Source organism: Cyprinodon variegatus, unplaced genomic scaffold, assembly GCF_000732505.1.
Source record: "Cyprinodon variegatus isolate N-32 unplaced genomic scaffold, C_variegatus-1.0 Scaffold777, whole genome shotgun sequence".
Classification (NCBI taxonomy): domain Eukaryota; kingdom Metazoa; phylum Chordata; class Actinopteri; order Cyprinodontiformes; family Cyprinodontidae; genus Cyprinodon; species Cyprinodon variegatus.
In genome coordinates this window covers 58,909-73,723 of record NW_015151230.1, presented here as the reverse complement: position 1 = coordinate 73,723, position 14,815 = coordinate 58,909, and the positions used below count along the sequence as shown (strand labels likewise).

The 14,815-nt window shown below is 40.7% G+C and overlaps 1 protein-coding gene across 1 annotated transcript in view; it reads left to right on the top strand.

Annotated features, from left to right (window-relative positions):
* The window catches only part of LOC107098440 (receptor-type tyrosine-protein phosphatase F-like), an 87,487-nt gene that overhangs the window by 60,659 nt on the left and 12,013 nt on the right, over positions 1-14,815 (top strand). Inside the window, exons 16-23 of the mRNA XM_015396138.1 lie at positions 453-562; positions 1,162-1,259; positions 4,087-4,210; positions 5,893-6,068; positions 9,098-9,217; positions 10,350-10,504; positions 12,465-12,750; positions 13,160-13,347. Of these exons, the coding sequence (XP_015251624.1) occupies positions 453-562; positions 1,162-1,259; positions 4,087-4,210; positions 5,893-6,068; positions 9,098-9,217; positions 10,350-10,504; positions 12,465-12,750; positions 13,160-13,347 (1,257 nt within the window). The remainder of the gene's footprint in view (positions 1-452; positions 563-1,161; positions 1,260-4,086; positions 4,211-5,892; positions 6,069-9,097; positions 9,218-10,349; positions 10,505-12,464; positions 12,751-13,159; positions 13,348-14,815) is intronic.

The following is a 14,815-nucleotide window of genomic DNA, read 5'->3' as shown; positions in this document are numbered from 1 at the left end:
AATGATTTGCAACATTTAAGATGTTTTTGTTTTTTCCTCCATGTTTCTTCCATGACCGTTGTCTGTGGGTGCAGTAAACAGGAAAGGTTAGTGCTTTTATCTGTTATCATAAATCTCTATCTCTTTTTACATTGATTGCTTCTCACAATCTTTTGATTTCTAGTTTTTAATATATTTTCTGAATCATTTGTGACCTCGCCCATAAAACCCGATAAAAGTTTCTCATTAGTAGCTTAAGATTTAGAGAGAACCCGCTCATAGAGGACAATGTCTAGAATGGCAGCTCTATGATAGATGTCTCTCTGTTTCTGGGACCTCTATTATGGTTCCAACAGAACACTGCAGCTCCAGATGGAGACTTTGTGGTTCTGTCTCCATGGTAACCCATTATGGAAACTGAACAGGCTCAGAATTAGGATTTGGTTTTTACAGTGGTCATTTCTGTTCCCCAGGAAAAGCACATCTTCAGCCAAGAAAGAACAGCTGCTAGAGATGAAAGATCCCCTGATGGCCTGCATGGCTGACCCTCTGGAGATGAGAAGGTTGAAATGTCAGACCTCAGGTATCAACACCTTGGCTCAAACACAGAGGTTTACATATTTTGGCATATTCATGAAAGAATATGCCAAAATAGAACAGCATCCTTGGTTCTATCTAAGCAGAGTATTTATGTGTGGACACTTTTTATCCCTTAGCCCACAGAACTGTTTGTCATGTTGGTTTCCAGTCTCCTAACCTACGTGCAGAACCACAGCAGAACAGATAGCAGATAAATGAGGTTTATTTAAACAGTTAAACAAACATTCAGAGATCGGGTAGTTCTTCACAAGGACAATCCACAGCGTCAGGAGCAGTGATGTAATGAGATGAGCCGAGGCTTGTGTCGAGTAGTGGAGGGGGCGTTTCCCCGAAAGCGCATGTCGAGGCTTGACGTCCGAAGCCTTGCTACCATGATACCAGGTGACCACTTCAGTAAGTGGATCAGACCACATGAAACCTTCGACAGGCATTTAAACAGGCTCAGTATTCAGTCCAGATGTGGGAGTTTGGAGGAGAGCTGCTGTCAGTTGGATAGAGTTTGAATAGATTCTAAGAATAGATCTTACCTCATGTTCTTGATTTTAACTGTTTTAAACTGTTGATCTCTATGTGTCTTTTCAGGGATGAAAGAACATCCGCCTATACCGATCTGTGACTTGGCACAGCATGTAGACAGACTCAGGGCCAACGACTGTCTACTGTTTTCACAAGAATTCCAGGTGCATAACCTTGGTACTGTTAATGATGTTACAGTGTGAAAGCAGCACACCACCTCTCCTTTATGCACGCCAGCAGACATGAGTGTGTTGAATTATCTGGTATCACCATCAGTTATCACAAATAAAACATTCTGGGGATATTTAACAACTTTCATGTAAGGCAATCAAATCATTTCTTTTGTGAATTAATACATAAAAAAATAACAAATTTAGGAAAGAAAGCCAACTTTGGTCTTTGGCACAGAAGTTTTAGGGAGCAGGTTTCTATTAATAGTTGACCATGTCCGTCTTTTCTTCTCAATTTATGGTGACTCTTCCTTTCTTGACATTACTGTAACAAAACTACTAAATTGCCATTTTTGCAAAGAAAATCTCCAAACGCTGAAAAATATTAAAGGATTTCCATTATGCATGTCTTTAGCTGATTTTCTGTTTTGCTTTGCCTGACAAAGTTTTGCCTGAAAATCTAAATATACATCAGTTTGAGGTCAGTTCCCTCATCTTTGCACAGATAGACAGTAGATTGTTTGGAGAGTTTGGGAATTGCCAGTTATGTTTATCATTCTTACTGCTTAAGTGATTGACTTTGCTTTTTATTCAGTTTTGGAAATTCTGCCTTAAAATCCTTCTTTGCTGCTGATGAACTCACGGGATTAACCATCAGTGATGGGAGTAACGGCGTTGACAGTAACGCCATTACCTTTTTTAGTAACGAGTAATCTAACTAATTACTTTGACTGTAACTATAACGCAGTTACCATTGATGACACCTCGTGACTGAGCGTTACTCAGGTCGCACAATGAACCTTTTTTTATGATAGGACTCGTGCGCGCCTTGTCATGAGAGAGGGGAGGATGAGAATGGCTGATGTATAGTGAGATTCCATCTGTCAGTTGGGTAGGTGGGTGTTTCTGCTGGCAGGTGTTAACGTACAGCACACACAGAGAGATGGAGAGTGAGGAGGACTCCAGCAGCAAAACAACGTTTTCCACATGGAAATATCGGTGTTACGTCGAGCTGCGTTTCCCGATCACATACGGTTTCCCCTGCATCTCCGCACAGCGCAGGCGGCAGGATTCACCGCGCAAGCGACAGGAAACGCGCATGCTCGCTAAAGGGGCGCAACAGTCGCCCTGTGCTCGTGCCACAGGAGAACTACGGAGAGCGTGAACGATCAAATGATGGATGGATGGATGGCTCTTGCAGTATCTCTAACAACTCAAAGACACAAGATTTCAGAATTAAACATCCCCAGTTATTAATTTCATTCACTCACCAGATCTGAACACCCTTTTCAAAAACTCCCCCCCATGAGTAGAGGTAATGCAGCCTGATGATATTTCCACCGCATCAGATAGCGTCCCCCCCATGTTAAGCAGGGGGAACGCTATCTGACGGGTTTATAGGTCCCTCACATGGCGTTCCCCCCTGATGTCATTTACGTTGAGTTGCAATAAATGCTAAACTCTCTGCAGGTTCTTGTCTTTGTCGTTCACTCTATTCAGCTGGCTTTGAAACACACGGCGAGAAGGTGGGGGCTGGGTGGGGAGGGTTACGGGGGCGAGAAATGCAAAAGTAACGCAATAGTTACTTTTATTAGTAACTAGTTACTTTTATTGTGTAGTAACTCAGTTAGTAACTCAGTTACTTTTTGGGAGAAGTAACTAGTAACTATAACTAATTACTTTTTCAAAGTAACGTGCCCAACACTGTTAACCGTAATATAATGCCCCAAATAAAGGTGCTGAAGGTGGATGAAGCCTGGATTACCTTTAGTCAAACGGTTTCTGAAAGCAAACATCGAGCCTCAACTTCCCAAACCTGCTGCGTCCCTCTGCCTTCTAGTAGATTTCTTATGGCTGATAATATGCAGCTAATCATTGATAACAGCCGCCCCATGTCTAAAACCTTCAGTTTCACTTTTTATTTATGTACTTTAATAATAATTGATAATAACTGAACTTTATTGATCTCACACTGGAAAAATTTCCTCTCTGCATTTAACCCCTCCCCTTGGGGAGCAGTGGGCTGCCATTGTGCGGCACCTGGGGCAGTGTGGGGTTAAGGGTCTTGCTCAGGGACCCAGAGTGCAGGATGTGGGGATCGAACCGGGTACTTGCAACCTTCTCAGAGCACAGCGCAATGCTCCCCACTTTATATATTTTATCTACTTTATTTACATCCTACCTTCTTAAAAAACTGTGTTTTAAAGCTAAACTTCCAGTGAATTTCACATGTTTCAGTCACATGGATTTGATGTGGTGTTTAAAAACAATTTAATTGACAGAATATGAGATTTTTTTGAGAGGGGTTGTTCAATAGGAGCAACATGCCGATCAACTCTTTTTTAAAGAACTACTGAAATCATATCCAGATTACACATGAATACATTAATTAATTCTGCAAGGAAAGGAATTAGCTTATGGTCACAATTATGATTCACTCTGTGATAATAACCAACTGAGCTACTGGTAGACACAATCTGAAGGCATTCAATGGGACTGATAACCGCTGATAACAAGCATTTAATGGGATGATAACATCCAAAGGGGCTGCTTTGTCTGGTAAATGTATAATCACTGACTGTTCGATGGAAAAAGAAAACTAGTATAGCCAGATGGAGAATTGCCTTTTAATCTTATTATGATTTATTTAGTAACATACCCATTATGAAATAGAGCACAGTCATTTGAAAAAGAAAACGAGGCTCCTCCTCTGCATTTAGTCAAGACCCATTTCATTATGTGGATAATCTGGATCGACGGCTGAAAGAATCTGTTGATTTGTTTAGACGTGTTAATAAATCCAGCTCCTCCTGTGCTGCAGACCATCGATCCTGGGCAGCAGCTCACCTGGGAGCACTCCAACCTGGATATTAACAAGACCAAGAATCGTTATGCAAACGTGATCGCTTATGACCACTCCAGGGTCATCCTCGCAAAGATGGAAGGTAAGGAACATGGTTTGGATTGAAATGTTTTTCAGAGATTTATAGGATTTTATTGTGTGGAGAAAATGAGAAAATATAGAAGAAACTAAGTTATTAAAGTCTGAGAAATGATGAAGTATATGAAACCTGCAGAGCTAACATTTATTCAAACCTCTTAGCAAACAGGACCTAAAACCACATTGGATCTAAACTGACCTGTGATGAAAACAATAAATGAATCCTAAAATCGAGGCTATGGAAGTAAATCTGTGCCGCTGGGAATTAAATTAAAAATATCACTGAAATATAAACGTTGTTTGTTTGTACTTAATATTTCTGTGTTAAAATATAAAAAAAAAAATACATTGTCACTATATCTATATAGTTGAAATTGTATGTTATTTTCACTTTAAGCTAAAAATTCACATTACTATTTCACAGTTAATTTTCAATACCTGTTTTTTTCAGTTTTAGTTTTCAGTATTAAAAAAAGCACCATACAAAAAATTCAGCCTTTCAAAATTCAAACTCAATATTTTCAGCAACTGAGATTCAACTGGCTCAATTTCACTGTGTTAAAATCTGTATCTAAATTCAGTGTAAAAAGGGAGGGGTTACTTCAGGTCACAGACATTAGCAATGGATTTTGGCGTCCAACACCCAGCCAATCCCGTTACAATTTCTTAGTCACGTGATGGGACGTTTTTTGAGCTCAAGGTGAATTAAAACCAGAATCACGGAGGCGTATTGCAACAAGTTGCAATTGCAAGCAAGTATTGTAACAGGATTGTCTGGGTGTTGGACGCCACAATCCATTGCTAATGTCTGTGACCTGAAGTAACCCTTCCCTTTTTACACTGAATTAAGACGCCGAATTTAAGACAGTGAAATAGAGCCAGTTGAATCTCAGTTGCTGAAAATATTGAGTTTGAATTCTGAAAGTCTGAATTTTTGATATGATGCTTTTTTTACACTGAAAAGTCAAACTGAAAAAAACAAGAGTGGGAGAATAGAGATAGAATGAAGCAGAATGATGAAAAAGGGGTCCCTATGTCCTCCAGCAGTCTAAGCCTATAGCAGCAGAACTATAGAGATAGCTCAGGATAACCTGAGCCACTCTAACTAGAAGCTTTATCAAAAAGGAAAGTTTTAAGCCTAGCCTTAAAAGTAGACAGGGTGTCTGCCTCACGGACTAAAACTGGTAGTTGGTTCCACAGGAGAGGAGCCTGATACGCCTCAAGTGAAAGTAATCTTTCAGCATGGTCAAAATGGTTAGATTAAAATAAAAATCTGGACTGGATGAGCCAGAATCCCTACATGAATTGTACAATCTGTGGACAAATCAGGTTGCTGGAAGGAGGGCTGTCCAGATTCTCTACAGACTCTTCTATAATCATAATAATCACCAGTCAGACCATCGTATCAGCAGTTATGGAGGATAGATGTGGTCTGTCTCTTCAGATTATTGTCCTGTTGGTTGATGGTGAACTCATATGAGGCATTTCCATCAGATTTTGCTCCTCTTGCCTCCACCAGTAGTTTTTATGGACTGTTTTCAAATCAAGTGATTTTTAGTTATTTTATATTCACTTTTGTAACAGTGCAAAGCAGTGCTTAGAACAAGCATTAAAATAAAACAAAACAGAAAAATAGTTGGATGTTGTTTCTTCTTATCGCTGTGTCCTTCCTATATTCCCCTGTAGGAGTTCCAGGAAGCAGCTACATCAATGCCAACTACATCGACGGCTACAGAAAACAGAACGCTTATATTGCCACTCAGGGCCCTCTGCCAGAGACCGTTTGTGATTTCTGGAGGATGGTTTGGGAACAGAGGACCTGCACTATTGTTATGATGACCCGTCTAGAGGAGAAGTCAAGGGTGAGCTTCTCTTGGTTGAGTTTTATATATAGTATGAATGGTTATAAGACGATGAGCAGGAGTTTGGCTTTTTTCCTTTACCGTACTCATCCTTCTCACATATAGTCTGACAGTCTGATGGGATTTTTACTAATTGAGAAAGCGGTTATGTTCTCCCAATCCCTAGAAATTACTCATGGGGGATTGAATCAGCTTTTAGTGGCAGTGGGAACAGCTGACTATTGGTGTCTACCTGGGTAAAACAACTCCACACCTGCTCCTCCTCCTCGGCTCTGATCGGCATGCTGTGGGAACACCAGAGCTGGGTCGACCTGCTAAATTAAGTGATACCATTGAATGCAACATACGGACGCCAATACACCACCCCAGTCACTTCTGATCTAACAAGCAGAAACAACTGTGAGAGCGATTCAGACAGATAATAATAGTAATAATAGAGAGAAACAGTAAAGAACACTGACTATGCCCTGGCTTCCTTACATTTTGCTGTCCATTGTTTACTTTCCTGATATCTGTCGCACTGCCGACCTCATGAATACTAACCCATTATGATGGAATCACCAGACACACAGCTGCGGGGGGGTCAGAGACCACGCAGCTGCCAGCGAGGGGTTAGACCAGCTTTTTATTGCCAGTGGGAAGGGAGCCAGATGCAGAATGTTAACGGGTCGACCCGCTATTTTCAGAGAGAAAGAGGCCAAAGACACTACCCAACACTTAGCTAATCTTTTCTAACCGCTAATCCTTCACTTTTCTATATATTGGTTTTGAAAATGAAAACATTATGTTTCTGAAATTAAGTTTAATCTTAGACATTGAGTAACATTTGGATGCAGAAGGTACACCTAAAGTTGTTGATACACTGAGCAGGTGGACTGCAGAGTAATTTTTCTGAAAGGCGCAATCGACTGGAAGCATAAATGTGGTGTTGGTCAAAGAATCGCATCAGAAACAGCAAATCTGGATCAGCCTCTGACTGAAGACCCTCTGTTGGTGTCTAACAGTCTGGTGGAGGGGATGCTCACTGCTGTCCATCATCTTCTTCACCTCCAGAGGTTCTAGAGGAGTTCCTAGAACAGAGCTGACCTTCTTTATCAGCTGGTTGAGCTTTTTTCAGTCTTAAGCTCTGAAGATGATGATGATGGAGGAATAGATTAGACTGATAGAAGGTCTGCAGCACCTGAAGGACCTAAGCTTCCTCTAGAAGTCTAGTCTGCTCTGTCCCTTCTTGGTAGGGATGGGAATCGAAAACTGGTTCCTGTTCAGAACCGGTTCCATGTGTTCCAATTCCATGGCACCATTTGGCAGCAGAACGATTCTCTTAACGGTTCCAGGCAGCACAGGAGCCTAGCGCTGGGCAGCATGATTTACATGACGTTTTTTTGGCAAGTTACGCACACGGCATTCAGTAAGCTAGTGATTTGACCAGGCGTAAGTCTAGAAAAGCAAAACAAAAGCGTTCAAAGCGATCGAAAGTTTAGCTTCAATTTAAAGAACAGAAAGATGGCAACAAGGCGCTTTGCACTCATTGCAAAGTGCCAATAACATCCGCAGGAGGAAATACATCCAACATGTAGAAACACTTTCGAACACAACATGGCATACATTTTAAAAAATGCTGCGTTTTTAATGCTTCCAGACAGAAACTAAAGTTACGACCAGCATGGAAGGAAACTGGTGGGAAGTAGCTAGTTTTATATCACTGGCTGAGCTTAATGTGGTTCCTAGTAAATCAGATGCCATTTCTGGAAATAAACCCGTTTCCTACCTCTCTTTGGGGTTATTAAGGGAGTGTGCCTTTCTCGATAATCCAGCCCTTCATTGCCAGCATGTTTAATTAGAACTACTGGTAGCTGGAATTCTTACATGATTCTAGCTATTGCAATGGACGTAACGAAACATGCTATGAAGTTGCTCCGCAGTTCAGGGAGCGAGAGAAAGGTAAAGGTGAAAGGTGATGCTTGTTTATTTAAATCAGAGGGAGATGAATTTATTTCCTATAATTGTACAGTAATTCTTTTTCATTAAACAGAATCGATAAGAGAATCGAATTGTTTCACAGAGTAGATAAGGGAATCAGAGTTGTGAAAATCGTATCAATTCCCAACCCTACTTCTTGGAGACGGCGTTAAAAGTTGTTGTCCCGGTTAACAATGAGTATTTTTACTCTTTCCCCATCTTAACCTTTCCCATGGCGTTTCTCATTCTCGGAACGTCTTTATGGGAGTGTAGGACCTTCGTGATGTAGAATGCCAAAACATATATCTATAGTTATTAAGCCGCTGCCTCAGAAAAAGGAGCCAGAACCAGCATCTCCTGGTGTAGATGGACAGTCCAAGGCCGAGGTTGGGGATAAAGCATTAGAGATGTTACCATGTAGTAGTGGGTTTAGAGAGGTTAGGATGATAGTTTTGGTTGTTTGGCAGAATGTTGAACTTGTGTCTTATCTAAAGCATCCCAGGATGTGATCAAATTTTTCCATCTCACAGCTCAGTTAAACAGCTGAATTAACCAATCAATCGTTTTAAAGCCGTCTAGAAAGCCTTTGATTGGAACTTGGTAGGAGTTTAATCTCATTTCCTGTGTTTCTCTTCCATACAGTGGGAACAGCTTTGCTATCCGTGACGATTGTAGACAGAGTCAATTTATTGGTTGCAAAGACATTGAAAAAACGACATGATTTACATCCAAACAACGTCGACATTTAGTTGAAAGGTGAAAAGCCGTAAGTTTCAGATTGTTGCAAAGACATGGAAAACAGGGTTTGTCTTTTCAACGTCTATTAATGGACTAAAGTGGGACAAAATCAGACTGACCAAACACAGCACAATTTTTAACAACTATTTCTGGACTAAATCCAGACTGACTGACCAGATTTAGCCTAAAAACAATGTCTAAATGACATCTGTTGTTTGGGGAAAAAAGCTGCTAAAATCTAAAGAACAAAAATATCCATGGCCTTTCCTAAACCCATGGCCTGCTGCTTAAAGTCTAACGATAGTTTATTCTGCTGCTGTCCTTGTCTGCAGGTGAAGTGTGACCAGTACTGGCCCAGTCGTGGTACTGAGACACATGGAACAGTCCAGGTGACCATACTGGATTCTCTGGAGCTGGCGACCTATGTCACACGGAGGTTCAACCTTAACAAGGTGGGAGCATGTCATGGATTTCCTGTTGGACCACTTTACTGCCTTCTGGTGTGTGTGGGGGTTTGTTTGAGCTACAATTGGGGGCAGTGTATCATGGCGATTACAGGTGCAGATGGGGGCATTCAGCTGGTCCCCAAATGGTAAAGTTGTCTTCACTGGGTTGGGATTTGGTGCAGGACTAGGATGTGAATCCAGTTTAGGTCAGACCTGCCCAAAGTCTCGCCTCTAAAACCTGCAGGATGGTGACCCTGGAGGACCGACTTTGGGCATACCTGGTTTAGGTTAAGGTTAGGGATTAGAATTAGGTCTAGGCTGTGAATCAGTTTAGATTGGGGTTACTGTAAGGCTCTGGGTTAGGTTATATAAAATGACTGTAGGTCAATGGAATGTCCCCAAAAGTCATGCAAACAAAGCTTATGTGTGTGCGTGGGTGTACTTTCAACAGTGCTCTAATGAAAATAAAGAGATGAAAGGATCTTAGACTTTATTGGCACTTTGCACATACAGAGTGTATACAAAACAAAATTTTGTTTTCAACAGCTCTCATGTCATTTCCATTTTGTGCTGTTTGTTGCTTCTGCTTAGCCAGAAAAAGAAGGTTTCTTTGGATCACTGAGATATTGCAAAGCTTTAAAGCAGCATTTCCATCCAGAGGCTCTCAGGAATAATCTGCCTGTTTCAAATGAACTGCAGGAAGTTATTGATGTTGTAAAACTCCCAATTCAAGCACCATCATCTGGTCATTATCGTCATTTTGTTTTTTTTATTTTAGCCTACTTAATCTTTAACATGTTTAAACAAATATTAGACTCCTTCACCATAAATCATTCAAAGCAAAAGATGGAGAAATCTTTTCCTCTGCGTAACCTCCTGATCCCTCCTATTGTCCTTGGTAGGAGTCTAACCCCAAACATCTTTAAGGCTTAATGAGCATTGATGCACTTGTTTGCAGAAAGATGAAATCTCTACGAGGTGTTCTTTACAAATTGAACAAATTACAGCAAATCCTTATCCTGCTTCTTCCAAGAGAAAGTTGTAGATTTCTGTAAACTACATTAGATTTTAGTAAATGTTGAAATACATGCAAAGTCTCTGGAAAATGCTACGTCTGCGGTTCTCTGTACTCAAACAGAAGGGTTCATGTGAGAAACGAGAGGTCCACCAGCTTCAGTTTCTAGCCTGGCCTGACCATGGAGTGCCTGAGCATCCCACCCCGTTTCTGGGCTTCCTTCAGAGAGTCCGGGCGTGTAATCCACCCGACGCTGGACCGGTGGTGGTTCACTGCAGGTAAACAAGCTCTTTCTTTGACAGGGACATTTAAAATCCTGCTTTAGCTTTTCACCAAGTTGCTCTTATTGTACATTTCACCTCCTGCTCCATTTGTCAGGTGTGGTGGATGTGACTGTGGACCCTAATGCAGAGTAGAAGGGGCAGAGATGAATACTTGCTAAATTTAATGAAGAAGTAAAAATACAGTCCAGAAACGATCGACAAGAAAATTGAAGAACCACAAAACTAGGAGATACTAGGGAGTAATAACCTAAAGAATGACGAGGATGCAGCAATGAGGAAGTTAACAGGAGGTGTATATATGGGAGACAGAAACAATGGGAGAAATAATTAGCTAATAGGGAGCAGGTGTGAACAGAAGTAACTAGAGGGAGCTAAGGGGGGAGCAAAGGACACTAGGGGGCAGCAGAGAGTAACCAGGGAGAAAAAAAGGCTAAAGGGGAATAAAACTAACCAATGGAAAATAAGGAATGATGTTAGGGTTGTTAAGTTTCCCCAACTTTAACTTATAAAAAATGAAACAAAGACAGTGTAAGATTTTTCCTGAAGTGCTTTGCAAAGAGGAGTCCAGAGTTGAAGAATCAATCTCTGCATCTCCACTTGGCTCAACACTTGCCAGGCTTTTTATTGAGCAGTCAACACATTACAACAGCAGGCGTTACTTTCGATTACGCAATCTCTTAGACATAGCATGAACTTTTAAGATAGGGAACTTGCCTGGTTACAGCATACGCTTTACACAAGGTGTTGGGGTTATGACCTTTCACTTCTCTGCTTCTCAAATGAAAAACAGGAAAGCATTCTTGCAAAACATTTGACCGTCTTATGGCCTTCATACACTATTTCCAATGATGAGAGTAACATATAGAACATATAAATGATAAAAGCAATATAAAAGATATAAATCAATAAAATGATAAAAACAACAGAAATCATAATAACTCCAACAAATGACCAGGAAAAAAATAGAAGAGAAAAGAAGGGACTGAAGATAACTGAAGCCATGGAAAACCTAACCTAAAGATAAGAGAAAAATAGCTAGAACTAAAAGTAGACTAAGGAATAAATAATACCAAAAATGCTGAAGAAAAGAGAAAACTAGGAAGATCAAAACTAAGAATAGAAAAATTATCTAAATCTAGATAACAGAGGACTAAACAAAACAAACTGGAAAACCCAAAAAATAAAAACTTAAACAGAACGATCATAACACATTTGCCCTGTTGGCTTATCAGTTTCACCAGGATACTGTAGCTGCTCTATAGAAAACATTTCACTTTTTTCTGTATGAGCTCAGATCAGAAAGTAATGGTGCTGCGAGGCAGGAGAAAAGATAATAGTAGAACCAAATATGGAGAAACTACTTTTATCTGTTTTATTCCAGTAATCTGGAATAAACTCACAGGAAACCATTAAAGGGTTTAAACCCTCAGCTGCTTTAAATGGAGATTGAACATGCATGTGTTGTTAGATGGCCTTCTGCTGTGCTGCTTCCACTCCAACTTCCCTTCCATTTTTATATTAATCATTTGATCTTTTTCTGAATGTAATTGCCTTATTTTAATAATTCTTAAATATTTGTTGTTGCCTCTGCACCACTGCAATGTGCTTTTCTTTCTTTCTCATCTGCAGCTCTTTAAATTGTGTTGCCACTAAAATTTCATGTACAACAACTTGCCTGAACTATATGCAGTGAGTTCAAATGTATGGGGCGCCGTTTGTGAAGTTAAGCATTCAAAAAGATGGAGCAATATTTATGGTTATTTAGCGTGTTTTATGACAAAAAATGCAAATTTTTCCAGCTAAATTTTTCTCTCTGTCATTCATTCATTTATAAAAAACAAAATTCCAAACTAAATATTTAGATTGTCAGTAAAAAATTTGTTAGCAAGTTAAATGTTTATTATTTTAACTACAAACTAAATATTTATTTTGTTGTTTTTGCACATGTTAACAGTGCGGGGGTGGGCCGCACCGGCTGCTTCATTGCCATAGATGCCATGCTGGAGAGGATGAAATACGAAAAGTCTGTGGACATTTATGGTCATGTGACGTGCATGAGAGCTCAGAGGAACTACATGGTGCAAACCGAGGATCAGTACATCTTTATACATGAAGCCCTGCTAGAAGCTGCAGCCTGTGGGAAAACAGAAGTTCCTGCCCGCAGCCTCTATAGCCACATCCAGAGACTCACCCAGATGGCTCCAGGAGAGAACGTCACCGCCATGGAACAGGAGTTCAAGGTCGGTGCCTTTTTTCACTCATTGACTCTTCAGCAATCCCTCACACTAAGACAGTGGAGAGGAAAAACTCCCTTTGAACAGGAAGAAACCTCCAGCAGAACCAGGCTCAGTGTGAGCAGACATAGAAAAAGAAGCATAGATACAAAAGGCAACTGTCAACCAGCTCCACACTGGTAAAATTTCTCTTTTACCTCCTCAAGCCAAGAAAAATGCACTTATTTAAAGAAAATATTACTTATCTAGATTTTGATTTTTTCGAGCTCCACAGGCGGCTCCTCAGCAGATGGCCGCTCACACTGAGCCTGGTTCTGTTTCTGCTGAAGTTTCTTCCTGTTCAAAGGGAGTTTTTCCTCTCCACTGTGGCTACAAGAAATGCTAACCAGACCTGTACCTCTTCCTGTCTCTGCAGAAACTGACCCTGAACGGAGGCCTGAAAACCTCCACCCAGACATGCATCAGCGCTAACCTGCCATGTAATGTCTTTAAGAACCGTCTGGCAAACATTACGCCGTTTGAATCGAGCCGTGTCTGCATGCAGCCTATCAGAGGCGTGGAGGGCTCCGATTACATCAACGCCAGTTTTATTGATGGATACAGGTGAGTCCACAGGAAACCCATGTCAGACAAATACATGGTTCTACCAGTGATACAGTCGGACGGTTCTCTTTCTGAGGTTGCTGCATGGCCGCGGCAATTTAGAGTGCTGGAGTTGCTGCAGCACCCCCTAGTGGAAAGAGGGAGATTTTTAAAACATGCATTAAAAATACTTTGCACAATTTATATATTTGTGCAAAGTATTTTGCACTTTGGATTTTAAGTTAATTAGACCTAATCAACAGAGGTTCATAGCAGTTATGTTGTCATGGCAACGTCAAGCAGCCTAGTGGTTGCAGCGGTATCCGCCCATGGCAGCAGATGAGTAAATGCACATAGTCTAATGACAGAAACGTGGAGGAAATATGGCACAGAAACGCAATTCGGATTTTTTTGGAAAACCATTCCCCAGCATGTCCCCAGCACCCACAACCCTAACCCAACGTAGCGTGTAACCAGGGCAACCTGCTAGTTCAAAGTTAGAGGATGGTGCCGCCGCACAGATTTAATATCTATTTGTGCATTTTAATGTAACTATAGTATTTTAGAGAGTTATTTTGATCTTTGATCTATTTTGATCTTGTGTTCTTTGCATAATGGAGAACTGTTCAATATTGTTTAAATATTATAATAACATAATTATTTCCTTGTGGTTTGCATAAAAGGATTTTGTAGCTAATAGAGTCACATGTGACATAAACACAGTGAGTCAGGTTCCTGCCTGCTGAGCAAATCTAAGATGATAAAACGCAGCATGCTGATTATGAAAGGTTTGCAACGTTACAATTATCCACTTAGGAAACTTTGGAATAATTTGGACAGTATCTTGAGAAAAAAAATCCAACAAACTATAATGAAATTCAGTCACTAATAGGTTAAACTGACAGTGAAAGCCACAAACCAAACACAGGCAGTTTAGATCATTTAGAGCAGGCATCCCCAAACTCGGTCCTCAAGGCCCGCTGTCCTGCAGGTTTTAAGGATTTCCTTGCTCCAATACAGCTGATTTTAATTGAAAGCTGATTAACAGGCTTTTGGTCTACTGCAATCATTATAACCAGCTGTGCTGAAGCAGAGAAACCTCTAAAACCTGCAGGACAGGGGGCCTTGAGGACAGAGTTTGGGGATGCCTGATTTAGAGCATCTTTAAAAGTCCGGTCAGCAGGAATAATCAATGGATCATTATTTATACCTAAAACTAATACATTTGCTGTGATTTAATGAATTTATTGTTAAGCAGTAAAAAAAATACAAAACAATAATTTTCGTTGTGATCGCTGAGTCTGGGAGCGGCCAGTTTTGTCCAAATCTAGTAACCCCTCCCCCCTGCCATCTTCCAGCAGTGACGTCACGGTGCGGTAAGCCTAGCGCCATTCTCCCCGCTTTACAAGCTAAATCAATGGGAACTACTAGACACATCTGCAATCAACAACAATTATTGAAGATTTCCAGAGGACTTCACCATTGAAAT